Source organism: Ixodes scapularis, unplaced genomic scaffold (assembly GCF_016920785.2).
Source record: "Ixodes scapularis isolate PalLabHiFi unplaced genomic scaffold, ASM1692078v2 PGA_scaffold1__304_contigs__length_218370807, whole genome shotgun sequence".
NCBI lineage: Eukaryota > Metazoa > Arthropoda > Arachnida > Ixodida > Ixodidae > Ixodes > Ixodes scapularis.
In genome coordinates, this window is record NW_024609846.1 from 121,035,292 (window position 1) to 121,047,578 (window position 12,287).

The window sequence follows — 12,287 nt, forward strand, 5'->3', positions numbered from 1 at the left end:
CGTCCCCTCCCTCCTATTTTGCTCCAGCGTGAGCCCGTTCCGCCCGAAGCCGACAGTGCGGCGCGAGCTCGCGGGACTAATCAACCGCACGCCCTTTCATCACCTGACTCTGCTGCGCGTGGGAATACGGGCGGCATAAGTGGTGAAAGGTAGGCTCATGACTGGTCCGACGAGTGCATCGCCTCCACTGCGCTGTCGGCTCGGGGGCGAACCGAGTTACGGTAGCGATATTGTCGAGCTGCGTGTGTTCGTTTGGTTCGGTCGGGGTAGTGCTTTTGTTTGTGAGGTGCTGGAGAGGGTGAGGTGAGTGAAGTTGTTGCCTCTCCTAATTTTTTTTTCTTCCTCGTGAAAGCATTTTGTTTTGTTTTTATTGTGGAATTTATACCGAGGGGAAGTTTCCTTGGCTTTGTTGGATGATGGTTTCCGGATGAAGGATGTGACAATGGAGGTTGTTGGATATGCGCCTGACGAGTGGTTGATTGAGGAAGCTGGGCTGGGGGTATTGTCGTGTTTTAATGAGGAATTTTGTTGTGAATGCGAAACGAGGCCGGGTGGGGGTTCGTTTTGCGGAACTTCGTGATCCCGACTCTAGTATGCTAGTCGATCATTTTGTACTTTTAAACGGCACCAGTTGTCATCATTAGTTGGTTGACAACAAACAGAAAGCACTTTTTTTTTTTTTTTTTGCTCATAGCGCGATGTTTATTATACCCTGCAGCCAAAGCTACAAGCGCGAGCTAACCCGTGGGCTTAGCTTTCAGACGTGCATTTCTAGCTCGAGTGGTCGCTTTCTGGAAGAACTTTCCAAAGCAACAAACTCGTGCTTTCAGCAAAATAAATGAATAAAATAAAAAAAAATGAGTTGGGGGTATGTTTAGTCTGCCTCAACGGGCAACCTTTCTCTCAGCATTAGATGAGCCTGAAATCTTTAACGTGCTACGGAGTAGATCATGATACATGACCACTCGCCGGTACGATACTCATCCAGATCGGAACTGTCAGAGGTGGGAATGAACCCAAGATCCCTGGTCTCTGCAGCGCGAGCATTCGATCCACGTGCTCCGAGCTGGTGTGCGCTTGCCCACTCGGCCACCGATCCCCCATCCCCCGTACTTGTGGCCACGGTGTAAGATACACTCTTTAGGTGAGGACACGGCGGGGCTGAACGTGCGGTGCGAGGAATCAGATAGTGTTCGTTCGACGGGCATCCGAAAGGCTGCATTATCCCGCGGCCACCGTGTCCGCGGCTGACAGTGTCGCCGGCGGCCAAACGGCAAAAATGCGTGAGAGCGCAAAAAATTATCTCGTTGTCATGACACCTCGTTACAACATGGTCTTTCTCCACGAGCGACAACCTCGCTGGAGCTCTGCGCGTGTAGACCATGAGGCGGCACGAGCCGTCTTTGCCGTGCCCACGGGTCGACGAATCATCCTTGAAACCATAGTGAGAGAGAAAGAGAGAGAGAGAGAGTGAAAAGCTAACTTTTTCTGCACTGCGTGAGGAGCGCGCTGTCCTCACCTGAAGAGTATTATCTTACACCCTGCTTGTAAGGTGTTCGAAAATATCGGCTACGCCGGCCGATATTTGAATGCGGCTCATAGGATGGACCAAAGCATTTCGTGGGCACTCGATTTGGGCTCGCGATAATCGATAGCTCAAGAAACATTCGGGTATTGGCTCGTTCCCAATCGCTGCAACCGTGGCTAGGATCAATTACGTCGTTGGATCAACATTGGCGACATATGATCGGCTCCCGATCACGTGGTCGCTTGCTCTGGCTGCGAGTTGAGGGAATGAACCTGCTCGTTTTTCTTCATTTCTTTTCCTGCGACTTCGATTGCGTGTGTTGAAAGACGAAGGGATGTTTCACAGGTCATTAACGTCAGATATCCGTTCTAAGCGGCATTTTCGCAAAGTACAAAAACCGCTGCATAGCCCCTCTAAAGCTTCCACAGTGCTCCTGCAACGTGCATTCCACACAATCAAGGTCGTCGTTCTTTGCAGACGTTAGGTAGGAGCTTGACTAAGGATGCGGAGACCTCTGCCAGGCCAACCATACCGCCCTGGGGGTTGGCCTGGAATAAGCGTTTAAAAGCTGGCTGCTTTTAACCGCTTGTTCACACAGTTGCGTCCGAGTGCGACTGGAGTCGAGCTGTTGCTATGGCGACCCTTACGACGAGCCAGTGGGGAGGCGCTGTGCTGCATGACGCAGCGCAATCGACGCAAATGTGTGAACCAACCTTTAGGGGCCGAGATTTGGGGAAACTTATAAGTTATAACGAAGGCCGCCGAACCTTAGCTTCACCGACGGGCCATTTATATTATTCTTTATAACACCCGGAACTGACTCGAAAACGTCACTTCCTGCCAATAAAAAAAAAAAAAAAAATCGTGCACAGCGTAGGCACACGCCTGCGAAGGCAGTCCTTGAGGCAGAAGCGACAAAAGCGAGGTTTTCAAACAACGTTACTTTCAAGTGGATGCCTGCTCCTTCCTTGCACACGCGCTCGTGCAGTCCAGCCGTTGTGCGTGCTTCTCAAACAGACGATGACGTGTTTGAAATCCCAAACTCACGGGATGAGAAGAGCGGGGAGTCTCTTGCGGGCGCCTCCAGCACGCGCTCGCTGCCTTTGTCGTGCTTTGGTTGCTCACGCACGCTCGAAGGTCACGAAACGCCGCTCGCTCTGAAGGCGGGACAACTAAAACTCCTCCCTTCCGTTGTCATACCGTCGGTGATTGTAACGAGGAGGGCTTCGGGCTGGCTTCAGAAAAGGTTACAACTAGGGAGCCTTCAACTGTCAGCGCGTGTCGGCTAAAACACGAAGGTCACAAAACACATGTCTGGGAGAGAGACGAATAGACGCACGTGCCCCTTTATCACGCGCGCTACACGAAGAACGGCGGAGGAGGGATGAGAGAAAATGAGTGATGGTTTTGGTTTCTAGGCTAGGTGGCGCAAGCTACCGCCTGTTATGAGGGGTTCAGTCGTTACCCGTTACCATCCATCCGTCCGTTCGAAACTGCTTGGATCATTGCAGAGGTCACTGCGGGAGGCGAAGCCAAAGCCTCGGAACGGGCTGACCCCGCGCTTTTAGCTCGAGACGTGGACACTGGATTACCTTCCGAATTGTTCCGTGTCGCTCCGGGTTCTTACGATGTGGTGTACAATAACTACATGGATGGATTACTCGCTCACAGAGCCGTATATGTAGAGAGTTTGGCCATTCGTTGGGAAGTATAGGAGACAAATGAAGCGGCGCCATTGGCCGAAAGCGGGCTGGGCGTGTTCCAGGACGTCTTCAGAAATTCGAATGTGACCAACCAGAAGCCGGAAATAATACCCTGGCGGTGGTCGCGAGAAACAAACCTGATAACTGCATTGGAGTAACTCTCGATGACTGAAAATATGGTACACGTGATGTTTCAATCACACTCATCTAAAACGATGGTGGAAGAGTGCGACTAGCGGAAAGATCGACATAATCCTTACGCCGAGCGCCGGGAATCTGCCGTCCGCGCAAAACAGAGTTGAGCGGCGCATTCGTTTCTTACATCTTCCGGCATGATCATGATAAAAGAACACGTGAACCCTATTTTCAACCACAAAGAGTTACTACACTTCACTCTTACACACTTATTAAAACCATATACGAACAGAGACCTTCGATGATCGATCGGCTCAGAACTGTTTCTCGCTACCACCGCTAGGGGATTCTTTTCGGCTTCTGGTTTGTCAAGAGAGCATGCCAAGCCCTTTTTCCGAGTCTGCCGCACGCCCTGGCTCTGCCCGCGCCTCCCATTGACCAAACTCTTTACATATACGGCTCTGCTCGCTCATCATTCGTTGTGGAAGCGAGAAAGAATGCCCGGTTTGTGGCAAGGAGTGGACACGCACGAGCGCTTACCCTCACAATCGACTGCGGAGCTCGCGGCCAATTACGCTCGATTACAGGTGCTTATCTTGAAACAAAAGAAGCTTATCGCGTGAGCGCGAGTTTCTGCTTTCCCGCGCAACCCTCCCCGATTGCACGAGCACGCGTTCAGCGATACTCTTAGTACAAATTGTTAACCATTTTGTACGCATAGATTTTTTTTTTTATTTTTTTATTATTATTTAACTATTGATGAGACGATTAGTAGTCGAGACCAATACGCGTAGCAGATTCGTTGCTCGCGCGCGTCGTTTTTGGCGTGCAGATTGGACGTTTTCGAGGTACATCCCACCGCTGCGTCTGAAGTCCGGTTGTTTTCGTTAAAAGTGTTCCGTGCTTTCGGTATTTATACACCGATAAACCCCGAGAGTTAGCCTACGATTCATATCAAAATCAAGAAAAAAAAAAAAACACAAAAAACGTTGTTATTGAATAAGAAAATTCAACCTTTCCGGGAAGAAATCGTTTTGTCTAGAGATTTGTTTTGTCTTGATCCGGAACGGTGCACACACGCATGCACGGAAGCACACGCACACACACTTCGAATTTCTTTTCCGACACTAAAAACTGGTACCCAAAAACACCGAATCTGTGAGGAAACACAAACCCCGAAATAACCGCGCTCAAACGTACGAATAAGCTCTAGACATATCCGTCGGTGTTAGAAATACAAGATCGGTTAAAACCGAAAAACAGATTTCTTAAAAAAAAAGCTTTGTTCTAGCTACGATTTTTTGTTGTTGCTGAAAATGTTTTTTTTGTTATAGAATATATATATATATATATAATATATATATATATATATATATATATATATATTACCGATAATCACCTCTTTTTACCTCCGTCCGAAGTTATAAATATAATTCATTGTTTTATTAATAACTGAACACCGGAAAATTCTGCGGCTTACTTAAAGCCGTTTTTCTTTTTTTAATTCAGAAGTAAATTTTCCCCCATATTTTAGATGTACAAAAAACAAAAAAAAAACAGTTGGTTGCGTTATCATTGCCGCTAGCCTTCGGGGACATGAAGCGAGGCCGGCTGTCGGCGTTCGGACCGCGATGGTCTCGGTGGGCGTCGCTCCTCCGCATGCCGCTTGTGAACTGCCGGCGCGTCGCCGGACGAGCAGCGTTCGCGTCACGGCCGCCTGCGTCGCTTGCGCGCGGGACCGTGTTGGGACCGTGGCCTCTGCTCCGGCGTTGCTCGGGGCGTCATCCGGCGCAGACGCCGGAACCGGAAGCCGGTTTGGAACGCGGTCGGTCGCCCCGACCAATGCCGCCTGGAAAAAGGACAGTGCGTGCGCCTTTTCGCCTTTAACGTCATCGGTCTGTTGCGAGTTAAGAATAGCGGGGAAAACGCCTCACGCAAAGCTCTCTGCTCGTAATAGGGAGTTTTCGTAGACCGCGTTGGCCCCCTCCGCTAAGCGTTCCGCAACGAAGAAGTTGCTACTGCGCCTGCGCGCCGATAGCCTTGACTGTGGAGTTCCCGCTATCGTAGCGGATTGCGGAGGGCTTTGCGGGAGGGCGAAAACGATCTACGAAAACTCCCTAATGACTGGTGATTTTGTCCTTTCCGGCGCTCGCTCTGCTAAAGTGGAAAGAGTGGAGGGCTTAGTAAAAAAAAAGAAGCTAATCCTGCTATTCTTAATGCAACAGACTATAATGGATCTTTTGGTGTCTGTGATGTGTCCAGAACATGGTTGACATTTATGCGAAAAGATAGGTGCTATAGGATTTCGTTCCAGTACCCTTGGCTGGTTCACCTACTTGCGCTTGATTACGACCTTGTGATCTCTTAAGACGAGAGAACACCAGTGGCCCACTGTTCTCTCCTCCTAAGGTGGCCCGGGATCTGCATTTCACTTATTAAGCGAAGGTTTTGCGGGATTTGCGAGATGAAATGTACGCGCTGTCTGAGAAATTGCAGTTCATAGCATTGTCAAAAAGATATTCGAGCCAGCAAATACGATAGATGGCGCCAGTGTGTTAACACTTCGTAAGAGGCCAGACGCGGTTTTAACGCACTCGGTCGTAAGCACTTGCAAGTGTATGAACCAGCCTTTAATAATGAATTATGGGTGAACGTAGTAAAACGTAATGTGGACATTTTTTCTTTCTTAATGTTTCGTTTGCGCGTCTGCGGCCGTCTCTTGCAGACGGAGATCGCCAAGCGCCTGAACGCCATCATCGCCCAGATCCTGCCGTTCCTGTCCCAAGAGGTGGGTCTCCTCTGAGGGCCGGCTGTTCTGGCCCGCCCCGCCCTTCGCCTGCCCCACCGGTTAGGCGAACGACGCACCTGTTGTCGGCATTTGCTTCCTCGCGGAGGTTACACACGTGTTCGCGACTCCGTGTGCATTTAATCCCCGTTGCTCTGTTTCACATTTTCGCCGCCAGGCCGCGGAAGTTTGCGCTGCATACATTCCGACTGGCGCGAGCTCCCTGTTTCTAAAAGTAAATCCTTCCCGCTGGGTAGCGTCGTCTGCTTTGGAGTTGCGTAGAGAGCTGTGGCTTTAACGGGACCGTGGAGAGCATTTGTAATTTTATGGCGGACGTCTTTTGCGCAAATTGGTTGCGTTTAGCTCATGTGTCCCAAGCGCCGATTTTTTTCGGTCGATTTTAGAGTCAGCCCCGGGATTTGTGACAGCCTATAATACCGCGTGAGTCAGTGATCGTTGGCTGTTTGGATGAACCGCGTAAATCGGTTTCTCCACTTATCGCGATAGGATTTACCACGGAGGTGGCCGAAGATGGTTGATTTTGTGTATAAAAATTTTACCAAACGACCTTACCCGTGTAAAACGTTGGAAATCAAGGACCTGAAATTCCTACGGCGTCCGTCTGCTAACGAAAGGCGTCTGTCTGGCGCAGCAGCCGACCGGCAACGACGTCTCGGACCGCGCTGTGTCGGGTTTTCTCGTACGCTCGGTTGGTTTAACGACAGCGTCACGTGATATGAAGTGCTGTAGGTTTCGACGAATGTGGAAGGAAGCGCGCACCGTGCCGCATCTAAAGCGAGCGGCGCTCTTGTCGCGCAGCACCAGCAGCAGGTGGCGGCGGCCGTGGAGCGGGCCAAGCAGGTCACCATGACCGAGCTGAACGCCATCATCGGGGTACGTACAGCGCGGCTCCCTCGCGCATCATCGAAATTTATTTCACATTCTTCTGGGGACCGAAAGCATTGGTTATTTGTAAAGCTTACTAATAATGATTGTTTATTTTTATTATTTTATTTGGTAAATAACGGAAAAACGGAGGGGGAAAAAATGAAACAGCTTGAATTTTTGAAACGACGACTTGATTTCTGATTTGAAGATTCCACTTCAAACTTCAAATGTGTTACGTGTGATTCTTTCGTCGTGGGCTTGTCCTGAGCGTTCCGGATATCGGGACTTGCCGAATGATGGCGAAAGCGGGTTCTCTCGTAGCAAGCGGTTAGAGCGCTCACACTCAAGGACGAAGGTGTGCACCGGCGCTAAGAAGACGCACCTTGCACGCTCCCGCAGCAACAGATGCACGCGCAGCAGATGCCCGCGCACGCGCCCCCGCTGCCCATGCTCCCGCACGCCATGGCCGGCCTGCAGCCTCCCGGAGGGGGCCTTCCCCCGAGCACGGCCGCGGGGCTGCTGGCCCTGTCCTCGCTGGGCCCTCCACCGCCCTCGCACCTGGCGGCGGCCGCGGCCGCGCTCAAGGACCACCGAGCCGCAGCAGCGGCAGCCGCTGCCGCAGCCGCGGCTGCGGCCGCTTCTGACGACAAGCGGTCCTCGTCGGGTGAGTGGACCCTTGCGGAGTCACTCGGCGATTTCCAGGGTGTGTCGCTGTTCGAAACCAAAGTTGCCACTCCTCTTACGTGGCAAGATCCAATTGGCTGATTGGGAAGAGTCCCGCGCATGCGCAGACCCTTTTCGCGTGGCGGCTAAAGCTCGAACAACGGTTGGCGTCTCCTTTGCACTATGCATCCAAAGGAAGGCGAGTCCTCTTTTGGACGTTAATTGCACATCTCGCCGCTTGGTGTCGGCTTTATGTGAAAACGGCCCGTTGTTCTCCCTTGACAAGCTCTGGGAGAATCGCAGGTGGGGCCGCGGACACAGGCGAAACGTGACGTGCTCGACGTGTACCTCTCCTGTTTGGTTTGGATACGTTTCACGTGTATCGTGGACAAGACAGCTCGCCCAAGCTTCTATGCGTGGACCAAGAGTCTTGCAGTTCAGAACCCATAAAGTACCTCAATAATAGGTGTTTTTCCCTTTGTCTAGCTATGTTTAACCAACTATATCTTATTTTTCTTCTTTTTTTTTAACCTATAATGGGGGATATGTTTAAAGGCCCGTTCACACTCTTACGACCGAGTACGACTGAGAGAGACGAGATCTCTTGAAACTTCTTAAATGTTTTTAAAATGAGGGAACACACTGGGCATTGTGGCGCCATCTATGCTGTGACCCTGGAGCTGCATTTCACAAGAGCGAAGGTTTTGCAGGATTTCCGAGGTCAAATGTGCGTAATACCCATAGAAAGACTCGTTTATAACATTGACAAAAGTTTTTCGAGCCAAGAAAGAAAGGATAATGCGCGAGAAATAAAAAAAAATATGCCGGACCGCCGAGTTTACACTGCTTCCCAATAGAGGGCGCCAGCGTGTCCTCTAGTTTAAGAAGTTTTAAGGAATTCAGGTTTAAGAGGCCGCAAGAGTGTGAACGGGGCCTTAACTGTGTTCGTCTTTTTCATATCCCGCCTGGCTGTGACGGCTTGTCCTCTGCCCTGTGACATACGGCTATCCCTTCTGGTGCGTTACTGCCTGGCAAAATCGGCACGAGCAGTTCACAGTAGTGAAGAGCGACATGTGAGTTTCACTACTATGTAGTATGTACCCTAGTATTTCTTACATTTTTTTTTTTTTTTTACACATTAAGTCGCATTTTCCAACCTTGATTGGGTACCCCAATGAACACTTGCCCTTTGTAGTTAAGGTGTTTTTGTTTTGTTTTTACGACGTGTTGTTTTGTTTATTTACTACACTAGATGTCAAAGTTCCAGAACTAACCGTTATCTTATTCAAAAATTACGAGTGCGCTTTCTAAACTTTTACGTGGAGCTGAATGGCACCAGTTACCGAAAAGTTGTGAAAACGGCCCCGCATTTTCCCGTGGAAATTTTCTAAAAATCACCTATAGCTTTTGACTGAGATAAGGGTTTGTTCTGAAACTCTGGCACCTGGTCCGGACCGCTAGCTCCACACTTGGGCAGAGAATGAACGTTTCGAAAATGTGTAATTTATTTTTGCATTGAAAAAAAATAATAATAACACTGTAAACTTTTTTTTTTTTTTTTTTTTTTTGGGGGGGGGGGGGGGGGGGGGGGGTTGTGTTTGTGCATTACGAAGGTGACAGTGTGCCCGAACTAGGTGAGCACAATTTCGAAATCATAGGAGTTCAATATCTGTAGGGTGGCGTGAAAACGAAATTTAGTGCCGGACGCGTTCGTGGGGCTATTTTCAAGCCACGATTCATCCAAACATACTTCCTGAGAATAGTGCGTCAGGAGGTCGGCAAAAACACCTGGCTGCCAATAAAATAGACTTTCCCGCTACTAGTAATACCGTTGGAAGCTGAAAAGCGTCGAGAAAATGTGTGTTTCTCGCTAGTATAAAAAATCACCACAATGCCACCAAATAATATATATATATATTTCTTTTTTTAAGGGGAGGATTGTTTAGTGAATTTTTGAAAAGTTTTCTGAGTATCATTTCGTCTTCAAATTTAGAAATTCCAATGTTACTAAACCTTTTTTTTTAATTTATTAATATTGGTTATTCTCGGTTCTAAAATGAATGATAGCAGCCTGGGGCAAACGACATTCACTAAATAAGCTTCGCCTTCTTAGAGTAACGACACTTGAGCCTAATGGATGGACGCTAATGGCCGTATCCTTATAACGGGCAGTGACTCGCGCCATTTAGCCTAGAATCAGTGTTGCCGTTTGTCACCAGCCTTTACCGATGTGCCTCACGGATAGTGTAAGCAGGGCTGTCCTGTTTGCTGAAACATTTCCCAACAGAGCAAAACGATGCAGCAATGATCTAGCACAAAAGTGTCGCAAACGGCGGTGCCCGGGCGGCTCTAAGTACCAAAATGGCGGCGCCAAGCTGGCACGTGAGCGAATGTCAGGTGACGCGAACGGACGAATGACCGTTTTCGCGGCGTCGGACAAGGGGGTGGGAGAAGAGTGTCGATGCTTTGAGCTTAGCTTTCTAGTGACTGTACGTCCAAGCCTCACTGAAGGAAACCAGATAGAAACCACGGAGAACATGCAGGCGAGCTGGTGAACTTTCAACATAGACATATAAAATAGCGCAAAAAAGACAGGGAGACGAAGTAAACAGGACAAGCGCTTGTTTTGGTTACTTCGTGTCCCCGCCTTTTTTGTGTTGTTTTGTTTGTTTAACTAAAACGAACCAACTAGCCCAGCAGCGTACCTTAGTAACTTTCAACATCGTGAAAGCCCGAGTCTTGGGAACAAAAAAGTGGACACAGGTGACAAGTGTGTGTGTTGTCCACTTTTTTTGTTGTTCCCAAGTATCGGGTTTTTCGTGTGTTTTGGACTTTTTCCTTCCAAGATCTCGAGTTTTCAAGATGTCGCAAGCTCCCCCCGGGAAAGTCGCTCGCTGCCCCGCGTGGCCTCACAATCTTTCGTTTCACTCGAAGAAACTCCGTCATTCCCGGTAAATGTGACGAACGACCAGATAATGTGCGCCGGCTAAGTGGTTTTAATTCGCAGTTGGTCGCACGATTCCCCATTCGCGAGCCTCTCAAGCCGCGGGCGACGCGCACACGACACGTCCCCGCCGGTTAGACCCTCGTTACGATTACGCGAGCCGGCGAAGCGCGACGTTCCACCTGGCGGCGTGCGGGTCGCCTTCCCACCCGCCCCGATAAGTCACTCGCTGCCGGGTGCCAAAGAGGCACTTGGATTTAAAAACCGCTCCCGGGCTCTCGTAGAGCCGCCGAGAAAGCGCCGACTCATTCAAAACCAGAACAGAAAAAGAAAGAAAGAAAAAAATTCGGAGCACAAACTTGAGGGGGGAAATCGGGTGCAGCTCCATTTTCAACCCATCTTGACAAAGGACGAAAGCTGCGGCTCCCACGAGCCAATTAAAGAGATACAGAAGGAGACACGTGACATCTCTTCACGGGGGGAGCGCGCACTCGACGCTACGTTGTCACGTGACCCTCTCCTCCACCGCGATTGGTTCGCAAGGAGTCATGGCTTTTCCTCGTTTGCCAAGTTATCCTGAAGAGGAGTGGGGACTTTTTTTTTAGATGCATGTGTGGAGTCGGCTCCCGATCCCTCCCGCTACGGCGCGGCGGCTGCGAAGACCGTGGCTGAGGACATTCATTTGGGAGCCTCCCCTTAGCTGGCTTCTCTTTTGTTGGACAGCGCTGACGGATCGGAGGGGGTCGCTGCCGCCGTCAGTACTTGTAGTACGTGTATGCGAGTACCGGACTCGCTGCTGGCACAGCTGGTGGCCGGGGGGGGGGGGGGGGAAGGGAAGGGAAGGGGGAAGGGAAGAGAGAGAGGGAGGAGGAGGAGGAGGAGGAGGAGGAGGAGGAGGAGGGGGGGGAAGGACCCGTGGGTTTTCGGGGAGTTCGCTTGTGCTCGTGGGGTACGGGTGGAGGGGAACATCTTTTATGGCTTTTACTGCCGCCGCTTTCTTTTCTTTTTTTTTTTCGAGCTTTTTCGGAGGGGACGGGGACGACGAAGAGGCCAACGGCGTTGCGGTGAACCGGCCATCGATTGTGCCCAGTAGTGCCACTAGATTGGATCCCTTGTTGTTGTGTTCCCCCGTCCAGCTCTGGCTTTAGTTTCGCTGGTCCTCTGTGCGTGTCGGCAAGCTCGGGATTAGAGGCTCGCAGGATCTTTTGTTGTTTTCCCTTTAGCGCTGCCGCTTGTATTGTCGAACCAACAATTAGCGAGCGAAATGTGACGCGACTGGCAATTTATTTCGGATGTCAACGGGCGAGGGGGCCGCTCGAAGCATATGTGGCACGGATTCGTTGCTGAATCGTTTACACGCAAAATACTACGCTACGCATCGTCGAACACTCATTGTCTCCCAAGATGTAGCACTAGTGGTTTAATCCACAGCCAAAGTTTCAGAACTTGGGGTTGTCTAATTAAAAAGTCCTACGCGATTTTCGAAAATTTTCATGGAGGAAATGGCGTCTGCTAACGGGGATACACAGATGAACGGCGTCTGCTACCGAGAACGGGCTCCATTTCCTCAATGAATATTTCCTAAAATTGCTTATAACTTTTGAATCAGTAACCGGAAGATGTGACACGTTGGGCGTTTGG

General features: G+C 50.1%; 1 protein-coding gene across 2 annotated transcripts in view; it reads left to right on the forward strand.

Annotated features, from left to right (window-relative positions):
* Window positions 1-12,287, forward strand: part of LOC8030507 (transducin-like enhancer protein 4) — a 73,114-nt gene that overhangs the window by 24,592 nt on the left and 36,235 nt on the right. For both annotated transcript variants that reach the window (XM_042290912.1, XM_042290913.1), the window contains exons 4-7: window positions 6,092-6,154; window positions 6,971-7,045; window positions 7,439-7,703; window positions 8,753-8,775. In XM_042290912.1, the coding sequence (XP_042146846.1) occupies window positions 6,092-6,154; window positions 6,971-7,045; window positions 7,439-7,703; window positions 8,753-8,775 (426 nt within the window). The remainder of the gene's footprint in view (window positions 1-6,091; window positions 6,155-6,970; window positions 7,046-7,438; window positions 7,704-8,752; window positions 8,776-12,287) is intronic.